Source organism: Rhinopithecus bieti, unplaced genomic scaffold (genome assembly GCF_001698545.2).
Source record: "Rhinopithecus bieti isolate Rb0 unplaced genomic scaffold, ASM169854v2 scaffold_15676, whole genome shotgun sequence".
Classification (NCBI taxonomy): Eukaryota; Metazoa; Chordata; class Mammalia; order Primates; family Cercopithecidae; genus Rhinopithecus; species Rhinopithecus bieti.
Window position 1 is genome coordinate 893,802 of NW_016809194.1, and position 21,427 is coordinate 915,228.

At 39.5% G+C, this 21,427-nt stretch overlaps 1 protein-coding gene across 2 annotated transcripts in view; it reads left to right on the forward strand.

Annotated features, from left to right (window-relative positions):
• The window catches only part of SOAT1 (sterol O-acyltransferase 1), a 63,264-nt gene that overhangs the window by 17,752 nt on the left and 24,085 nt on the right, over positions 1-21,427 (forward strand). For both annotated transcript variants that reach the window (XM_017888829.1, XM_017888830.1), the window contains exon 3: positions 11,945-12,003. In XM_017888829.1, the coding sequence (XP_017744318.1) occupies positions 11,945-12,003 (59 nt within the window). The remainder of the gene's footprint in view (positions 1-11,944; positions 12,004-21,427) is intronic.

The window sequence follows — 21,427 nt, forward strand, 5'->3', positions numbered from 1 at the left end:
CAGTTACTTATTTTTTTAAAACAAATTTATTTATTTATTTATTTATTTATTTATTTATTTATTTATTTATTTTTAAGACGGAGTCTCGCTCTGTCGCCCAGGCTGGAGTGCAGTGGCTGGATCTCCGCTCACTGCAAGCTCTGCCTCCCGGGTTTATGCCATTCTCCTGCCTCAGCCTCCTGAGTAGCTGGGACTACAGGCGCCCACCACCTCACCCGGCCAGTTTTTTGTATTTTTTAGTAGAGACGGGGTTTCGCCGGGTTAGCCAGGATGGTCTCGATCCTCCTGACCTTGTGATCCGCCCGTCTCGGCCTCCCAAAGTGCTGGGATTACAGGCTTGAGCCACCGCGCCCGGCCTTAAAACAAATTTAGTATGTAATACTTGATAAGTAAGTGTTAGGAAACCACAGATTTTATTTTCGATATAATTGATGACATCCATGTCATAATTTCTGAAACATTTTTAAAGAACATTTGTCTCAGAAATGTAAATGTGGACAATATTACTGACTCAGTGGGTTGAACTTTCTGAATAGGGAAAGATCAAGATAATAATAGTTTGCAGGGTTAGTCTGGAAAAAGAGATGGGCTACTCTTTCCTCTGACACAGAAATGTTGGAGAAGAGGATGAAAGACAGCGAAAATTAAGAAACATAGAAGACATTTAAGGATTGGTAGCAAAACTGAACAACTAAAAAGTTACTTGGTGGGGCTGGGACTTGAAAATGGAAATGGTTTCGAAACACTTTTGTGAGGAATGTCACAGAAATTCATCAAGAGGCAAAGACAAAGACTGCATATTTTCATTGCAGGCCTGCCTGAGGCTTGACAGCAGCAGTTTAGAATGGGCCCATTTTCCTAATTTTTTCTGTAGTGCATGGCAATTTGGAATCAGAAAGCAGATAGCAGGTAATATCTGGAGTCAGTGTGTGGCACGATGGGTCCAGGAAATTGGTGGTGGTGATAAGGGACAGATAGAAATAATGACAGAGGGTTAGTAAGTCCGTTCTGGTTGAGAAAACTAGAAAACCAAAACAATGACTTCTATCAGAAGAGAAACTGTCTCTTTCCCTGTCTTTCTCTTTAGCGATGAAATTCCCTAGAAATTCCCCAACAGACTTCTTATGTCTCATTGGCCAGAGTTAGATTACAATTTATGCTAGCTATCTACCTTTTGCCTCTCCAGTCTTTTCTACCCTACTTTGTTTCCTGGGAGACTAACCTTAAGAACTGCAACAGTAGTCTCCAGTGCCCTGTGTGGTTCTGGTAGGCTTGGCCAGTGGGTGAACTTCAGGAGATCTAAGAGCAGAGAGTAAGGTGGGTGTGTTTGTAACTAAGTTTCTCTCCCTGGTAGGTAACCATCGCTCCTTTCTAATATTTCTCTCCAAAGAGTTCTCTCTGGGTTCCACCAACCCTTTCCCCGCTTTGCCCTTTCTGGCCTCAGGATAGTAACAGCTTTCATGATGTTTATTACTAGCCCTAGAATTCCATATCATCCTTACCATCCTTTGTTGGTTTTCTTAAACTCTGACCACACACTTACAAAAGGACCTCTTTAAATTTTCCCAGTCAATAAGCTTGAGTGGGTCATCTCTTTGCTACCTGATATGCAGGCCCATTTTAAGTCAGTTTTGGCAAAGGCAGTGACATGCATGTCCTTATTTGGGAAGCAACCATCAGTGTTCACCATAGCTGTGTTGTATTATAAAAAATAATGTGTACGTACTTGTCTGTTTTATTTGCCAACCAGATTTACGGTAAACTTGGCCATCTAGAACAAAGTTGGCAAAAGTGGCTATGTTCATTCGTTTGTGTTTGTAGTGCTTTCTCATGCTGCAACAGTGGAGTTGAGTAGTTGTTACATAGTTGCAGACTATACTGCCCTTTATGGAAAAAGTTTTCTGACTCCTGATCTAGAATTACGTTGTTCAATATGGCTGCCACTAGAAGTACACTGTTTAATGTAGTCTGGTTGAGCACTTGAAATGTGGCTAGTCTGGATTGAGAAACACTATAGTTGTAATATGTCAGATTTCAGAGACTTACTTACACCTGTTTCTTTTTACTTTTTAATGTGGCTTCTAAACATTTTAAAATTACACACGGTGATTCACATTATATATATATATATATATATAATTTTGTTTTGTTTTGTTTTGTTTTGTTTTTAGACAGAGTTTTGCTCTTGTTGCCCAGGCTGGAGTGCAGTGGTGCGATCTCGACTCACCGCAACCTCTGCCTCCCAGGTTCAAATGATTCTCTTGCCTCAGCCTCCCAGGTAGCCGGGATTACAGGCATGCTCCACCACACCTGGCTAATTTTGTATTTTTAGTAGAGACGGGGTTTCTCCATATTGGTCAGGCTGGTCTCCATGTTGGTTAGACCTCATGATCACATGAGGTCACCCGACCTCAGGTGATCCGCCTGCCTTGACCTCCCAAAGTACTGGGATTACAGGTGTGAGCCACCACACCCAGCCACACATTATGTGTTTATAGGACAATACTGATCAGGAATGTAACTGGTGGCCTAGAAAGTAAGTAGATAAACTTCCCTTAGACAAAAGCCTATTAAAATCAATATTGTCAAGAAAAGAGAGCATGGCATTTAGAGGCATCTGACTGAGCTTCAGGCCTCAGAAAAATCCAACAAGTCTTCATGGCTTCATTCCTTTGCCTGGAATAATGTTTCTAGCATTTGTTCACCATAATTTTTCTTTATTATTTGAGACTCAGTTCAAATATTGACTCCTCTGCAAAAGCCTCCTACATGCCTCATTCTTCCACAGCGCTTCTCTGTATTGTCCTTTTCCCTATTTGTAGTTTTCTCCTGAGATCCTGAAGGGAGGGTTTGCCCTGCATGTATTGGGTCCTCAGTGGGCTTTTACTTAATGCATGAGTACATCAATTGAGTAAATTAGTTACCAATTTAACAAGCCTGATTATTTGTCTCTTTTCTTCTGTGTAACTTTGGCAGTAAATCGACTATAGTAATAGAAGTGTGGGATTGTTAGGGAGAGCACTGTGGAAGCAGCCTAGGTAGAAAGGTGCAGCTCCCTGGGGCTGTTGAGTGGGGCCTGATTGCGCTCTACATTTCCGGTTTTGTTAAAGGTATCACTATAATAGTATAGTACAACAGTGGATCACTCTTACTTGTCCTGAAGATTATGTAGGGTAAAGTACATTTTTGTTTTATTTTTTGTGGAGAATGGGAGTCTTGCTTTGTTGCTCAGGCTGGTCTCAAACTCCTGGCTTCAAGTGACCCTCCTGTCTGCCTCACAAAGTGCTAGGATAATAATAGGTGTGAGCCAGCATGCCTGGAGTCTGGTGTTTTTTTTTTTTTAGGGTGGCAAAGCATTCATAATTTTACAAAATTTTCATCAAAACTGGTTAAAATAAGATTTTGACGTGTCAAGGAATAAATTTTAAACATGCCCATTAAATATAGTAGGTTTTAAAAGAGATAGCATTTATTCATGAAGATAAATATTGCAAGCTTAATTTTTTTAGAAATCAGAAAGTTAGGGGAAAAAATGTTGAATAGTTTTCCTTATGGAATTATGTGGGGTTCTATTAAGTTTCAGATAGCAAATAACTGACTCCTAGCGTTAGCAGTTAGTGTGTTACTAGAGGTAAGGCAAATAATTCAGAAATGACATCACCCTCAGTCCTGGCTTATCATTGTTTCAGGGTCAGTGTTCTAGAACTTGAGAAGCCTTGAGTTGAGTGCTGGTAAATAGTTCTTCAAATCATTGGATATGGGTGGGAATGGTGGCTCATTCTTGTAATCCCAACAATTTCAGAGGCCAAGGCATGAGGATTGCTGGAGGCCAGGAGTTCAAGACCAGCCTGGGCAACATAGCGAGGCTCTGTCTTTACAAAAATTTTTTTAAAAAAATTAGGTGGGTGTGGTGGCACATGAGTGTGGTGGCATGTGCCTGTAGTCCTAGCTACTTGGGAGGCTGAAGTGGGAGGATCCCTTGAGCCTAGGAGTTCCAGGCCACAGTGAGCTATGATCATGCCATAGCCATTGCCCCCTTGCCTGGCCAACAGAGTGAGAACCTGTCTCAAAAAAAAAACAAAACAAACAAAAAAAAAACTGAATATTAGCTTTTAGGCATTCTTTTGACTTTTTTTTGACATTTTGTCTTCATTTATTTATGAAATAGTTTATTTATGAAACCATGGTCTGGTCATAGAACTAAATTAAAATATATTCATAAAACTTACTGAAAATTAAATGGACATTTGTCTTACCCTTATATTTCTTAATCAGTTACCAATTTGTAAATATCTTAAATTAATCCTCTGCTCTCCATTCTCCTTGCCATTTACAACATCACTTTTTGTCTGTATTTATTACATTTCTCTGTTATGTGATCCTTTCCATCTTCCAATATCAGCTCAGTATTTTCCTGCATAAAATTCTTAGTTTCCTCAAAGCCCTTGTTATTATATGACCTCTAATCTGCTTCCCAGTCATAAACTGTGCCACTATCGATAATTGAAGACATTCCACTGTCTCCTGGCTTCCACTAATGTTAAGTCAGGCACGCGTTGTAATTGCAGTACTTGTGTAGTTGATATTCTTTCTGGGTGCTTTTAGTTTTTTTTAGCCCCTGCGTTAGGCAGTTTCACTGTGATATGTCTAAGTAGATGATGATGATGATGATGATGATGATGATTATTATTATTTTCTGAGATGGAGTTTCACTCTTGTTGCCCAGGCTGAAGTGTGATCTCAGCTCACCACAACCTCTGCCTCCTGTGTTCAAGCGATTCTCCTGCCTCATTCTCCCGAGTAGCTGGGATTACAGGAATGCACCACCATGCCTGGCTAATTTTGTATTTTTAGTAGAGACAGGGTTTCTCCATGTTGGTCAGGCTGGTCTCAAACTCCTGACCTCAGGTGATCCACACGCCTCAGCCTCCCAAAGTGCTGGGATTACAGGCGTGAGCTACCACACCTGGCCCTAAGTAGATTATTTATCCTGCTTGGAATTATTTGACTTTATCCTAGAATTTGTATCTTTCAATAGTTCTGGCCAGTTATCAGCTATAATCACCTCAAATATTGTCTCTCCTTATAGAGCTCTGATTAGATGCATTTTGTACCTTCTCATTCTTCATGTCTTTTTTCAAGTAACATACTATGAAAAGAAACGTCCAATAGAAGATTAAATTATATTTCTACCATAAAAATAGAGTAATAGTGCAATGAAAATAATATAGAAGAATATGTAATGACAGAGAAAAATGTCTACAATATATTAAGTGAAAAAAGCAGATAATAAAACAGTATGCATGTGAGTTTGTTTTATGTTTTATGGTTTGTTTTAAAGGAAGGGGTTATTAAGCTTTAATTACCCCAAATATGCCTCCAGAGTTCATTTTGGCAAAGTAAATATTTCTGTTCAGTGTATTTTTTCTGGGAAATTGCTTTTATAAATTTGAATGGCTTTTAATCATCCTTTTAGGCAAAATATACAATAGCAATTGTCAATGCTGAAATAAAATACTTAAGCTATTACCATGTAGAGTAAATGAGAAAATACAAATTCTCAATTTTAAAAATTCATCTGCCAAAATGATAGTTCATTATCATAGGTTTGGTTTTTTTTGAATGAAGACAGCAAGCTAGACGTTGTAGTTTTCTGTTTCACGCTTTTCAGCACTCATTCCATTCTCTTTCATTCGCTTATCTGTGTAGGTCTGTGCACATAAGGATGTCTGATGTTTCTCGGTTCCCATAATGTAACAGATAACTTGACACTTCATTAAAAAGATAGGATAAAGATATTGAGTGTCTCGTTATTCACAAGCTCATTTGTGAATAATGGCAGATGGCATTCAAAATTAATGCCCTGGGCCAGGTATGGTGACACATGCCTATAATCTCAGCATTTTGGGAGACTGAGGCAGGAGGATTGCTTGAGGCCAGGAGTTCAAGTCAAGACCAGCCAGGGCAACATAATGAGACCCCGTCTCTACAAAACACTTAAAAAAAATTAGCTGGGTGTGGTGGTAGCACACATCTATGGTCCTAGCTAGCGGGGCGGCTGATGCAGGAGAATCACTTGAGCTTAAGTGTTAGAGGCCACAGTGAGCTGTAATTGTGCCTCTGCAGTCCGACCTAGGTGACAGGGTGAGATCCTGTCTCAAAAAAAAAAAAAAGCCCAAAAAACTTTACCCATATTTTATTAAAAGGGCAGATATCAATTAATCCAACTGCTTTTAAAATTGTAGTGGTACCATGATTCAGTGTGAAAATAAGAAACTGTCTCTAAATCTGTGACAATAATAATAAAGCTCAGTGTGTACCATACACAGGAGTTACACAGAGCAGTACTTTCTCATAAAAAAATACTGTCATACCTTTCAAATCCAATTTTTGTTATAAAATTACAAAAAAGATTCTCAGTCAGAATACTGCAGTTAGTCAAGTTAAACACCAGGAAACTATATTACTGTAACTTAATATACAGAAAGGAATATTTCAGAACAGAGAAATTAGAATGAAATGAATTTTAGAATATTTTTAGCATCACCTCCCCAAAACCCTGTACCCATTAGCAGTTATTCCCTTTTTGCCATAACCCCACGCCTCACTCTCTAGGCAACCACCAGCGTTTTGTCTGTCTCAGTAGAGTTATCTATTCTGGACAGCGTCATGTAAATAGGATCATACAATATGTAGTCTTTTGTGACTTTCTCTTTTCACTTGGCAAAATGTTTGTTTCATGCTATAATATTATAGCATGTATTAGTGTTTCTTTTTTGAGAGGGCATGTTTTTATTTCTCTTGTGTATATACCTAGGAGTGGAATTAATACGTCATATGTTGGCTCTGTGTTTAATCTGTCGAGGAACTTCCAGACTGTTTTTCAAAGCACTACACTTCCCACCAGCAATGTCCTGGATAATTGAAGTTTCTTTCTCCACATTCAAGCCAACACTTGTTGTTGTTTGTGTTTTTGATTATAGCCATCGTAGTGGGGGTGAAATGATATCTCATTGTAGTTTCGATTTGAATTTTCCTGATGGCCAGGGATGTTGAGTGTCTTTTCATGTGGTTATTGGGCTTTTTTTTGAGACGGAGTCTCACTCTGTGCCCCAGGCTGGAGTGCAGTGGCCGGATCTCAGCTCACTGCAAGCTCCACCTCCCGGGTTCATGCCATTCTCCTGCCTCAGACTCCCAAGTAGCTGGGACTACAGGCGCCCGCCACCTCGCCCAGCTAGTTTTTTGTATTTTTTAGTAGAGACGGGGTTTCACCAGGTTAGCCAGGATGGTCTTGATCTCCTGACCTCATGATCCGCCCGTCTCGGCCTCCCAAAGTGCTGGGATTACAGGCTTGAGCCACCGCACCTGGCCTGGGCATTTTTTTTAAAAGAGAAATATCTGTTCTGTTCAGTTACTTTGCCTATTTTTTTTTTTTAGACGGAGTCTCGCTCTGTCACCCAGGCTGGAGATCTATGGCGTGATCTCGACTTATTGCAACCTCTGCTTCCTGGGTTCAAGTGATTCACCTGCCTCAGCCTCCCGAGTAGCTGGGATTACAGGCATGTGCTACCATGCCTGGCTAATTTTGTATTTTTAGTAGAGACGGGGTTTTTCCATATCGGTCAGGCTGGTCTCGAACTCCTGACCTCAGGTGGTCAGCCTGCCTTGGCCTCCCAAAGTGCTGGGATTACAGGCATGAGCCACTGCGCCCGGCCTACTTTGCTTATGTTTTAATTAGACTGTTTGGCTTTTTATTTTTTTATTTTATTTTACCTTATTTTTGAGACAGTCTTGCTCTGTAGCCCAGGTTGGAGTGCAGTGGCACATTCTTGGCTTACTGCAACTTCTGCCTCATAGGCTCAAGTGATCCTCTCACCTTAGCCTCCCAAGTAGCTGAGACTGTAGGTGCACATCCCCACACCTAGCTAACTTTTGTATTTTTAGTAGAGAAGGGATTTTGCCATATTGTCCAGGCTGATCTCAAACTCCTGGGCTTGAGTGATTGTCCCACCTTGGCCTCCCAAAGTGCTATGGTTACAGATGTGAGCCACCATGCCTGGCCTATTTGTCTTTTTAATGTTGAGTTGTAAGAGTTCTTTATATATTCTGGATACAAGTCCCTAATCAGATTTGCAATTTTTTTTCCCATTCTGTGGGTTGTCTTTTTACTTTCTTGATGGTGTTCTTTGTAGCACAAAAGTGACTTAAATTTTGATAGATTCTATCAATATAGTTTATCTATATTTTCTAATGTTGATCGTTCTTTTGGTGTTTAAGAAGTCATTGTCTAGTCCAAGGCCTCTGTTTTCTTCTGTGCTTTTAGGTATTTGATCCTTTGTGAGTTAGTTTCTACATATGGTGTGAGTTCTAGGTCCATATTCATGCTTTTTCATGTGGCTATTCAGTTGTCCCAGCTCTATTTGTTGAAAAGAAGAATGTTTCTGCATTTTTCTTGGCACCTTTGTCGAAAATCAGGTATTAATAATCATAAAAGTGAATGTTTGTTTATTTCTGGACTCTCAGTTCTTTTCCATTGATATCTATGTGTCTATCTCTAAAATTGGGAAGTGTTGAGTTTTCCAGCTTTGTTATTTTCTTTTTCATGATTTGTATGGCTATTCTGTGTTCTTGAATTTAGGATCAGCTTGTCAATTTCTGCAAAGAAGCCAGGTGAAATTTTGGTGAGGATTGCTTTAAATCTATGGAAGAGCCGGGCGCGGTGGCTCAAGCCTGTAATCCCAGCACTTTGGGAGGCCGAGACGGGCGGATCACGAGGTCAGGAGATCGAGACCATCCTGGCTAACACGGTGAAACCCCGTCTCTACTAAAAATACAAAAAACTAGCTGGGCGAGGTGGCGGGCACCTGTAGTCCTAGCTACTCCGGAGTCTGAGGCAGGAGAATGGCATGAACCCGGGAGGTGGAGCTTGCAGTGAGCTGAGATCCGGCCACTGCACTCCAGCCCGGGCGACAGAGCAAGACTCCGTCTCAAAAAAAAAAAAAAAAAAAAATCTATGGAAGAATTGGGGAGCATTGCCATATTAACAATATTAAATCTTCTAGTCAATGAATAGGGGATGTCTTTAGACTTATTTAGTTAAATTTTTATTCCATTTTCTTCATGGCACCTTTTATTTGCATCAGATATTATAAAGTTGATGAATTCACATTCTTTTATTTCATTTTATTTATTTATTTTTTTGAGACGGAGTCTCGCTCTGTTGCCCAAGCTGGAGTGCAGTGGCATGATCTCGGCTCATTGCAGCTTCTACCTCCCAGATTCAAGCAATTGTCCTGCCTCAGCCTCCCAAGTGTCAGGAACTGCAGGCGCACAGCACCACGGCCTGTCAAATTGTTTTTCTTTCTTTCTTTATTTTTTTTTTGAGATGGAGTCTCGTTCTGTCTCCCAGGCTGGAATGCAGTGGCGTGATCTCGTCTCACTGCAACCTCTACCTCCTGGGTTCAAGCAATTGTCCCTGCCTCAGCCCCCTAAGTAGCTGGGATTATAGGTGCCTGCCACCATGCCTAGATAATTTTTATAGTTTTAGTAGAGGTGGGGTTTTGCCATGTTGGCCAGGCTGGTCTCAAATTCCTGACTTTAGGTGATCCGCCTGCCTCGGCCTCCCAAAGTGCTGGGATTATAGGCATGAGCCCCCATGCCCAGCCATGAACTCATATTCTTGGACATAATCTTTGTCATCCTTTGTAATCATTTCTGGTTGAGGTATGGCATTTTTCTTTATTCTTGGCACATTGGCAAATATCCTCTGAGACTTTCTTTTGAACCATTGTATTTTTAAAAACATTTATTGTAGAGATGGGGTCTTGCTACATTGCCCAAGATGGTCTCAAACCTGTAGGCTCAACTGATCCTCGCCACTTGGCCTCCCAAAGTGTGGGAATTTCAGACGTGAGGCACCATGCCTAGCCTGAATCATTATATCTTTATGATCATTCATATTCACCCTAAGGCTGTATAACATAATGACTTCCTCCATTATAGTCTGCAGAAATTCCAAGTCAGAAGTATTTGTTGTGGAACTTTCCTCCATCTCTAGTGCAGCTGTGGTTGGCTCCCATCTCCAATTGGCTGTTTGGTTGGACCTCTTCTATGTCTTTTAACCTCTCTATTATTCTCTGTCACTATTTCTCTGGACTATCTTCTGTATAATTTCCTTTGATCTATATTCCCATTTACTAGTACTCTCTTCAGACATGTTTGATCTACTGTTTAATTTATCCATTGAATTTGAAACTTCAATTTTTTTTGTTTTGAGAAATCTTGTTGCTTTTTTCAAATCTGTTTGGTTAAATGGTTTCTTGTCCTTGCTTATGTTTTCCTTCTTTTTTTCTTTCCTTTTTTTTTTTGAGACAGGGTCTCACTCTGTTGCCCAGGTTGGAGTGCAATGGTGTGATCACGCTTACTGCAGGCTCAAATTCTTGGGTTCAAGTGACCCTCCCACCTCAGCCTCCCAGGTAGCTGGGACTACAGGCGTGCACCACCATGCCTGGCTTATTTTAAAACTTTTTTTTTTTTTTTTTAGAAATGGGGTTTTGCTATGTTGTCCAGGCTGGTCTTGAACTCCTGGAAACAAACAATCCTCCCCACCAGCCTCCTAAAGCGCTAGGATTATAAGTGTGCACCCCCACGCCCAGCCTTCCTTTTCTATGTTTTCAAGTTTCACTTTTATTTCCCTTAACATATTAATCATTCGGATTTTTTTTGTCCTAAAAGTAACAATTCCATTATCTTTAGTTTTTCAGTGCTGCATCTCTTAGCTGTTTCTGCTGTTTCCCATTTATTCTGCCTAGTTTCCTAGTATGTTTTATGAAGTTTGACTATTTTCCTTTTTTTTCTTTTTTTTTGAGACAGAGTCTCACTCTGTCTTCCAGGCTGGCGTGCAGTGGCGCAATATCGGCTCACTGCAACCTCGCCTCCCAGGTTCAAGCGATTCTCCTTCCTCAGCCTCCCGACTAGCTGGGACGAGCTTCTCCTTTTTATGGTAACTTTATCTTTTGGAATTCTGTACAGCCTTGATTGATATTGTAATCTTCCAGGGAGGAATTTCACTTGTGTCTGCCAGTAGCCTGGAGACCCAACCTGGATTAGCTTTAGAACATATTTATCTCAGATTTTTCAGACCACATAGATAGTGTGAGTTTAGATTGCAAACTCTAGTGAGGGGTTATGATTTCTTGGGGCAAATTTCCCCTCTCTGCACAGCATCGAGTAGAGACAGACACATTTCCTTCTGTTTTGGTTTCTTTCTTATACACTGAGGTTGTAGCCTTATGTGTGGTCCCTAGCTTTATGTGGCAGTATCCTGTTAGACTTCCCATTTTGGGCAGGCCCTAGACTTTGCCATTTTGTAAAGTATTGTCCTGTGTGTACTATTCTGCAAAAATACTGTACCCTGTGTTGCTGTCCGTGTAGAAGCTCAAGGTTTCTAGGATTTGGCGAGAATACTTAGATTTCTCATATATCCCCTAGAATTCCAGTTTCACTTTCTTCCCTCCCTCCCTCCCTCCCTCCCTCCTTCCTTCCTTCCTTCCTTTCTTCCTTCCTTCTTGCCTCTGGATTTGTGCTAGCTTGGCAATAACTTTTAAAAGGTTTTTGGTTTTTAATATTTTACCCAGCATCTTAGTGGTCTCAATTGTAGAATCTATTCAGGGAATCTGATTTTCCATGCTGTCAGAATTGGATCTATAGCATTGCATAATTAACATCGTTGTAATTACTGTGTGTACATTTACTCGCTTTGTTCTTTGTATTTTTATGTATACATTTCCTTCTAGTTATTTTGACCATGCTGTCATGTTTTATGGTTGTACCATAGTTTACGCGGTTACTTTTGTATTTGTTTGTTTTCAACTTTATGATTTAGATAGTGCTGCTAGGTAGCTGTATCCATCAACTTAAAAGTCATGTTTTTTTCTTTCCGTAGGTCGAATTGACATAAAACAGTTGATAGCAAAGAAGATAAAGTTGACAGCAGAGGCAGAGGCAAGTAACTCCCTCTACTAGAAACAAAAATGTAGAGTTTTAGATAGAGTTGTGGAGAAATTGCTCAGATAATTATTTAAGCAATTCATCCGTTGCCATTATCCTGTGGAACAAGAAAATAAGATCGGCTGACTTGTCATCCTGCATAAGGATTCAGATTACCTTTTTCTCTCCCATCTCATCTATCACTGGCATTTTCTGGCACTTACCAGCAAATCTTGGTTTTAGTGACCCATGGTTAATAGTTGATAGCATTGAATGTCTTTATTAGTGCTTTATGAAAGTATCTGTCATGGTTCACAGTAAATAGCAGCCCTCCAATAAACGTTGAATCTGAATCTAGAAGTAGATTCCCTGTCGAAGAAATAGAAATAACAACTCAAAAAAAAAATCATGAAATCATTTCAAGTGGGGATAAATAGTTCTACAAACCAGAATTCCTCAGTACCCTCAGGAAATTGTGGAGGGCAAAGAACATATTTTGAAAAAACATTATGATCCAATACCTGGATGTAAGTTGACTTAAAATCCAAAGCAAACTCCTGTTTTCCCAAGGAGAAGATCACTTCCAAAATTTATTGGCCAGTTTGACTGTATAAACATCCAGTGATGAAGATGAAGTAGCCCTGTTTTATTTATTTAGTTACATGCATATGTACATACGCATTTATAGAATAATCTCGATTTAGAAATGTTTTTGTAATCGTATTTCATGAAATGTATGCCAGATTATTTATACTCACTTTGATGTCAACGTCTTTGTTATTATCAGACCTAGTTTTTCAGTTATCATCCAAGGCCAGGGGCGTAGTATTTGTACTTTCATCTCATTTGTTGGGAATCGGTACTGTTTGAGTCCAAGGATGATGCTGTCACAGCAAATTTATTAAAGAACATATTTGCTTAACATTAAGAGATCTACCCTCTCCTCCTTCCATCATCCTATAGGCATATTTGTGATGACTACAATGTAATCCCTTATGGTACTGTTTTATAAAGTGGTACGCAAAAGATTTATTTACTGCACTTGAAATTGTGGGTATAGACTCCTAGTTAATAGGGTGTTAAACTTTATTTTTCCTAATTCCATTAAGTTACCCGTGTAAGCCTCCAGCACTACAGTGATGAAGGTCATTTCTGGTGAATGTCTTTCCCAATTAGTGCTTTGTTTCTCCATCATAAGAGATTGTTTAATGATTTGTTATGCAATTTCTTATCTGATGACTAATTTATAATTTTGGCTAAGAAAATAAAAATATTTAATGTATAGACACATGCTAGTTTTTTTTTTTTTTTTTTTTTGGAGACAGAGTCTCTCTCTGTCACCCTGGCTAGAGTGCAGTGGCACGATCTCGGCTCACTGCAACCTCCACCTCCTGGGTTCAAGCAATGCTCCTGCCTCAGCCTCCCGAGTAGCTGAGACTACAGGCACGTGCCACCACACCTGGCTAATTTTTTGTAATTTTTAGTAGAGATGGGGTTTCTTTTCTTTTTTTTCCAGCCCATAGGTGTTTTGTTTTTTTTTTTAGCCCGTATTATGCCATGAATTCGTGGAGAATAGGTTCCAGCAGCTCAGGCTCCTTCCCATTGGTTCTCACAAAGTGTGCTTCTCTGGGTGGAGCAGGCTGGCGCTTCAGTTGAACCCAGGTACCTTTCTCTTTGGCTTCTTTCTTTTTCTGATCATTTTCCTTCATGCGTTTCAGGAAGCTATCTCGGCTCTTAGAGGGCTTAATGTGCTCAGTATGCACATTAATTCTCTTGGCAAGAAGCTTGCCCTTGTTTGTTTACAACAATGCCAACAGCATGCTGGCTGTAGACATTGTAGACTCCTCCAGTTATGCCATGGTAACACTTGTAGGGCATTCCTTTTTGAACAGTACCCATTCCCTTGATGTCTACAACATCACCTTTCTTGTAGATTCACATACACGTGGCCAAAGGAGCAACTCCATGTTTTCTAAAAGGCCTAGAGAACATTTATCGGGTGCCGCTCCTCTTTCCCTTTGTGTTCGACATTTTGGTGAATTACTGGAAGATGGTGGTTCCGGCCTAAAGGGCGAGATGGGGTTTCACTGTGTTAGCCAGGATGGTCCCAATCTCCTGACCTCGTGATCCGCCTGCCTTGGCCTCCCAAAGTGCTGGGATTACAGGCATGAGCCACCGCGCTCGGCCTAAAATAAATTTAGTTTTTGTGGTTTACTAGAGTGTTTCTGACCCTTCTTATTTCTCTAGTCAGGCTGGATACCTACATTTTGTTATTCCTTTTCAATTCTTCCTTTGTCCTTTTTTGTTCCTGCCCTTCTTATCAAGAACACAAAACCTTATTATGTTCTATTTGTGAGGGAAAGTTTCAAATGGTGAAAAGTAAGTCTGTCTCTGCTTTCATTCCTCTATTGAAAAATCTAAAGTGGGAGGAGAACTTCTTCTCATACAGAAGCACAAACCCAAAGGCGAGAGGGAGTTTGGGGTAGAAAGTAGAGGTTTTACGGAAAAGGGGCAGAAAGGGGTGGCAGGAAGAGAGAGAATGGGGGGATATTCCAAGGATTTAAGTTAAAACTTTTTAAAGAATATTCTACTTGTCTGCTTTATATATTAATAAAATTATGAAATCTTTTAGCTTGGTCACTTAGGAGGATTAGAAGAAGAAAGTAATGAATGAAGTAAGGGAAAAGCTGAAAGAAAGGCGGACTTTGGTTTAGCTCATATTAATATGTGTATTGTGCAAGTGGCATAAGGATTGCAGAGTTGTGCAAGACTTGTTCCCTGATGTTAAGGGAAGTATTGGCCTGAACAAAGGTAATGGTGTTAGAAAACTTACACTGTACGTATTTTAGGGCACTTAATGGGCATCTGTGTCTCTATTGGGGCACAATGGCAAGAAAAAGTTGAAAAACTGAGGCTAGATTATAAAACATTTTTTCTCAACTTTTATGCCCTCATTCATGTAGCTCTTTCTATCTGAAATTCATTCTTTCTCCATCCACCAATCAAAATAATGTATATCCTTCAAATTTTAGGTCAAATCTTGCTGTTTCTACAGTTTTCTGAACATTCCAGTTGAAATGATGTCCTCTTTACTCTATATTCCTAACTACTTAGTTTATATGCCTACTATATACTCTATATGTATTAGACCGTACATTATTCTGAATGAGTCACCAAATGTCATTTGGTGAACTTTAGGTGATTTGACTTAGAAGTTTTAAAACTGTCAATTATTTGCTGTCTAATGAGATTGACTATTTTACCATTGTTTATTAATTGTAATTTTTTTTTCTTTTTTTTTTTTTTGAGACAGAGTTTTCACTGTGTTGCCCAGGCTGGAGTGCAGTGATGCAATCTCTGCTCACTGCACCCTCCACCTCCTGGGTTCAAGTGATTCTCCTGCCTAAGCCTCCCCAGCTGCTGGGATTACAGGCATGTGCCACCATGCCCAGCTAATTTTTGTATTTTTAGTAGAGGCGGCCTTTCACCATGTTGGCCAGACTGGTCTTGGAACTCCTGACCTCAAATGCTTCACCTCCCTCGGCCTCCCAAAATGCAGGGATTATAGGCATGAGCCACCGCGCCCAGCCAATTGCAGTGTTTTTGAACAAGATATAGTAGGACTACTGTTCTGATGTGAAAGTTCAGGATGGCATATAGAGTTTGGAGACAGTCAGAATTGATAGGGAGCTGTTGTAATATTTTAGTATTTTAGACTGAGGAAACAGATGAGCCAGTAGGAGAAGGAAACTACATTTAGAAGTCCTCTTACAGGCTAAGCTTTTATACTACGTACTTTATATACATAATGTTACTTAAATCATCCCATTTATAAGAGAGCTCTAATTGCTCACTTTTTTTAGTTGTTGCTTTATTGGTTGACATTTACTAACATGGAAGGACTTGAGATAATAAGTATGTGAACATTGTTCAGAGCCATGAACTTGGTTTGTTTTTTCACATACTAATTCCTTTTCTGTTGTGGGTTTTTACAAATAAGTTTTGAAAACTGAAAGTTAGGAATCTTTCTGGTCATTTGTAATTTGTGTCATGTTCCTCCCAGTTGTCACTTCATCTTTCCTTGATCTTTAAAGTGAGAGCATTGCACTAGTTGTCTCCAAGGTCCCTTTTAGCTCTAAAGGTTTATGTCATAATTGTGTAGCTGACTAAAGCTTTTTCAGAATTCACTGCTTGTTATTGTAAAGGAAATAGTCGATAAATCTCATTGGCTGCTGTTTCAGCTCCACAGAACTAGAGTTGTCAGGTAAAATACAGTATGTCCAATCGAATTTGAATTTCAGATAAACAATGAATACTTTTTTAGTAATCATGCAATATTTGAGACAGACTAAAAAGTTATTTATCTGAAATTTAAATTTAAATATAGTGTCCTGTATTATTTGCCAAATTGGGCAACCAACAAAGAACTCTGAAAGTTAAATGTGTAGCTAGAGGAGCTCTTATTAAGGACAGGCGTGAAGAAGTTCGTCAAGCATTGAGCAAACCTTTTGGTCTAAAGGGAAGAGGAGTGAGGGAAGTGATGACGTGAGTGTGTTGAAATTAGTGGTTTGAACTGACTGAATCTCTTAAGGTCTCTTCAAGGTCTAACATGGTTGTTAAAAGAAGTTTTATCTAATGCCAGTGGGGTCATACAAACTTGTGTAACTCTGAGTTATGACCTTTTGAAATCCTTAGAATTGTGTTGTAACAAGACTTTAAAAGATCTTAGAACAGTCCAAGGGAGATTCATATGATTAAGTCCCAACCAACTTACATTAACAATTTAATTAGCTTTGCTTTTGTTGTTGTTGTTTTTAATAGAGACTATGTTGCCCAGGCTGGTCTCAAACTCCTGAAGGCATAAAAGAAAATATATTCAAATGATATTAATGTATCTCACAGAATCTTAGGAGAAGATGAACATTCAAGCTCTGGAAAGAGTAAGGATTTTAGTAGGAAGAGTTTAGATACTTTAGATATTTCAATATAATAAAGTTTGCACTCACTTTCTTTCAAAGCTCAGAACATCAGATTTATTATAAGAAAGATAATTGAATTTTGGCCAGAAGGACAAGGTCATATAGTATAGCCCTGGCCTGGACATTAGATGCCTGTCCTCGGTTCTGAGAGGAGTTTTCAGAGAAAAATGAATATGTTAAGACGGGCAAAGGGAATGTCTTTACTAATTGATGTTTGTTGAACTTTTGTTAATGTACACAACTTTATAGAGGGAATGTTAGGTCTCATGTGAATATTAGAAGGATGAAAAAAATTACTTTCTATTTCTACTTCTTAAAAATACATTTTTGGGCTGGGCACATTGGCTCATACCTATAATCCCAGCACTTTGGGAGGCCAAGGTAGGTGGATCACTTGAGTTCATGAGTTTGAGACCAGCCTGGACAACATGGCAAAACCCTGTGTCTACAAAAAAATACAAAAATTAGGTGGGCATGGTTGTGTGTGCTTGTAGTCCTGCTACTCAGGAGGCTGAGGTGAGAGGATCATTTGAGCCCAGGAGGTAGAGGTTGCAATGAGCCAAGATGGTGCCACTGCACTCCAGCCTGGGTGGTAGAGCCAGACTTTGTCTTAAAAAAAAAAAAAAAAAATTGTAGCAACATATTCTGTTTGCTTCTCATGTAGCATTTCAAATATTGTTTTTTCACATCAGTACCTTATGCTATTGTCCAGCAATTAAATGATCAAACTGTGATGAGTAAGAGTCAGGATACAAAAATTAGCTGGGTATGGTGACTCATGCCTATAATCCTAGGTACTGGGGAGGCTGAAGCAGGAGAATCACTTGAACCCAGGAGGCAGAGGTTGCAGTGAGCCGAGATCATGTCATTGCGCTCCAGCCTGGGAGACAAGAGTGAAACTCTGTCTCAAAAAAATAAATAAATAAAAAGACTCAGGTGTCATGTCTGCAAATAAGAGTTTCTCGCCATGGTTTTTCAGTCATTTGAGTAACACCTTCTAAAAAAGTTTTTGGTTCAGGCGTGGTGGCTCACACCTGTAATCCCAGCACTTGGAGAGGTTGAGGCTGGCGGATCACGTGAGTTAGAGACCAGCCCAACCAACGTGGTGAAATCCCATCTTTACTAAAAATACAAAAAAATTAACCAGGTCTGGTAGTACATGCCTGTAGTCTCAAGTACTCTGGAAGCAGGAGAATCACTTGAACCAGGAGTTGGAGGTTGCAGTGAGCTGAGATCACACCACTGCACTCCAGCCTGGGTAACAGACCATGACTTCATCTCAAAGAGAAAAAAAAACGTTTTTGGATAGTGCTTATCTATTGATTTATTGGCCGACTGCTGGAGAGACAAGTCTAAGTATTTTCTGCTCAGAAATCCTTTGATTATTGTATAAGTTAAGAATGGGTTTTGCTGTAATAGTGAACAAAATAATAGGGGCTTATACAAGATTAGTAATTTCTTTTTCTCATGTCTGCAATTCAGAGGTAGGAGGTCCATAGCTGGTACTGACTCCATCGTCCTCAAGGACCCTGGTTTGGTTCCTTCTAGTTCCCTACCTCACCATTTGTAATTGCTTGATGGGTTCTTCTTACCCTCGGCACAGACAAAACCAATGGACTGAGACAGCGGTAATGCAGTAGAGAAGGAGTTGAATGCAAAGCTAGCCAAATGGAAGGAGAGGAGTTTGTTATACACTCCAGCCTCTGAGAACTCAGAGGCTTGGGTTTTTATGGATAAGTTGACAGGCAGGACTCTAGGGAATGGATGCTGCTGATTAGTTGGGGTTGAAATCATAGGGGTGTGGAAAACAGTTCTCACACACAGAGTCAGCCTCTGGGTGGGGGTCACAGGACCGGTCATGGGTTTAGGGGGTAAGCTGGTCAGTTGCCAGAATCCAAAGATCAGAAAAACATCTCAAAAGATGTTCAGGTCCCTCCTATAATCCTAATTTTGTGGCATTTCTTTAGTGTTACAAAGGTGGTTTCAGTTCCCAACGAGGGACTATTACCTTCTTACATCAAAGTTGAACTATGAATTTCTCCCAGAGTTAGAGTGGCCTCTGCTCAGGAATGAGTGAGGATGGCCAGCCTGTGAGGCTAGAAGCATGATGGAGTCAGACATGCTAGACATCTCTCACTGTCATAGTCTTTGCAAAGGCAGTTTTACATTCATAGGCTGTGGTCCTCCTCATTGCCCAAATGGCTCTAGTCATTTCATCTGAGTTCCAAGTGGCAAAATTGAGGGAAGGAAAGGAGTAGGGGTAAGGAACAGGTATCTGCTGTCTGTTAAGGAAATTTTCTGTGGACTTTGACAAACCTTTTCCACCTGTATCTTACTGGCTACCTAGGTGCAAAGAGAGACTGGGAAGTTTATTTATTCTAAGCAGTCATGTGCCCAGATAGAAATCAGGGATTCTGGTACTAAGAAAGGGGGTAGGCACTGATAGGGTTGACAGATAACAGTTTCTACTATGGCTGTCTATTTTTCTTTGCTGCCCCAATCTACTGGTCAAATTTCACCTTTTTGCTATGCAAGTGTGACTATGCATTTTTCTGATATTTTCCTTTCTGCCTTTCCTCATTTTATTTAAATGCACAAATGTAAGAATCTCTAGTCTATTTTGAAGAATTTTGGGAAAGTCAGTTTATTATTGTGCTTTTATGATTTCATCACTTACAAAAGGTAGACAGGTACCTGTCCTGTTGCCCTTGAATGTTTAGCAGTTCGATTTAATGAATGCCTACTTGGTTTCTTTGTCTATCAGGTACTACATTAAGTGCTGGGATTTTTAAAAAGTTGTATTTTCTGTTCTCATGCTGAGAACACTATATATAAAATGCATAAGCAAGGGGAACAGTGACTTAATTATATACCTTAAAAATGTTCTTTGGCCAGGCACAGTGGCTCACGCCTGTAAACCCAGCACTTTGGGAGGCCAAGGCAGGCAGATCATTTGAGGCCAGGAGTTCGAGACCAGCCTCGGCAACATTGTGAAACCCTGTCTCTACTAAAAATACAAAATTAGTTATCAGTTAACAAAAAGATATGGTGTTTGAAATCAGTTGGGTAGGGGGCAGACAGTGAGATGCCAAAAAGCAATAATATATAGAATTTCAAAGTAAGTGCAATGAAGGAAAAGAATGAGATTCAGTAAGAGAGGAGAATAGAAAGAACTTTAGAGTGAATTATCGGGAGACCTTTTTGAGGAGTCAATTTAGTATAAGTCCTAAGCACTGTATTACCTGTTCCATTGTGTTACTTGTTTTGCTCAGAAAGGTCAGGTTTCTGGTACCGTGCCACCAAGATTAAAAGATTATCTGTGCAAAGACAGGCAGCAAATCAGAGAAAGAAATAATTTTTAGACTAGCACTAATATGACCTTGTGGGGTTAGACTATAATGTTCTTTAAAACCATTTTTGAAGAAATTGTGATCAAGGGACCTATATATTTTTTTTTTTTTTGAGACACTGAAAATATTATTTACTGATTGGTTTACTTTGTTTTTTTCTTTCAGCATACTTTAAGATTGTTTTATGTCTCTGTACCTTTGAAAGAGTTATTTACCCATAAATGACCCTGACCTTTTTTCATTTTAATACTCAGTCCAAAGTAATCTCTGCCTGGAAGCCTTTTTAGGTAGAAGAGTTATCTTTCTAAAATGCAAATCTGAACATGTTTATAAATCTTGTGCTTAAAATGTCATTGGTTTCCAGATGTCTTTAGGATAAAATAAATTCTTAAAATGGCTTAAAGGTCCATGATCTAGTCCCTACTTGCTTTTCCAGACTTATCTCTGATCATTATCATTTGTTCCTTTAACTATGTGTTCCAACCATAGGGTCGTTGTATCATGGTTGATCCCTATTCTTGGAATCTTAGAGGTTATCTAATTCAGCTGCTTATTTAATACAAAAGGTTTCCTTAAGCTCTAAAATATAGTCAGAGTCCACTGGCTGCATGAAATTAATATCAGTAGATATGAGATTGAAAAGATAAGCAAATTAGAAAGCCTATAACCTCAGCATTATTTTCAAGTTACTGATACCAGACATTATTCAGATTTATTAGTGATCGCATACTGAGTTCTAATTAACAAGTTTCATGTGATAGAAGGCAGAAGTGGACTGTTTCTTGTACTGTATTTCTTAATATTCCCTCTTACAAAGGGAGTAACAATAATAAGCAGTCACTCGTTATTGTCATCACTGCTAGGATCTGTGGAAGGAGGAGATTCAGGAAACGTAAGCATCCACAGAGCAGAGTTCTTTCTTCCTTGTGCCCCGGGGGCAGCACCTTCTATCAACTTCAGTTCCTCAGAGAAAGAGGAGAAGGGCATTAGGAAATGAATATTAGGCATGTAATTATAATGCCATGTAAAGGAATGTGGTAGGTTTAGTTACCTGTTAATAATAAAAGCACTAAATGGTAGGATTTGCTTAAATTACAATTTTTATTGTAC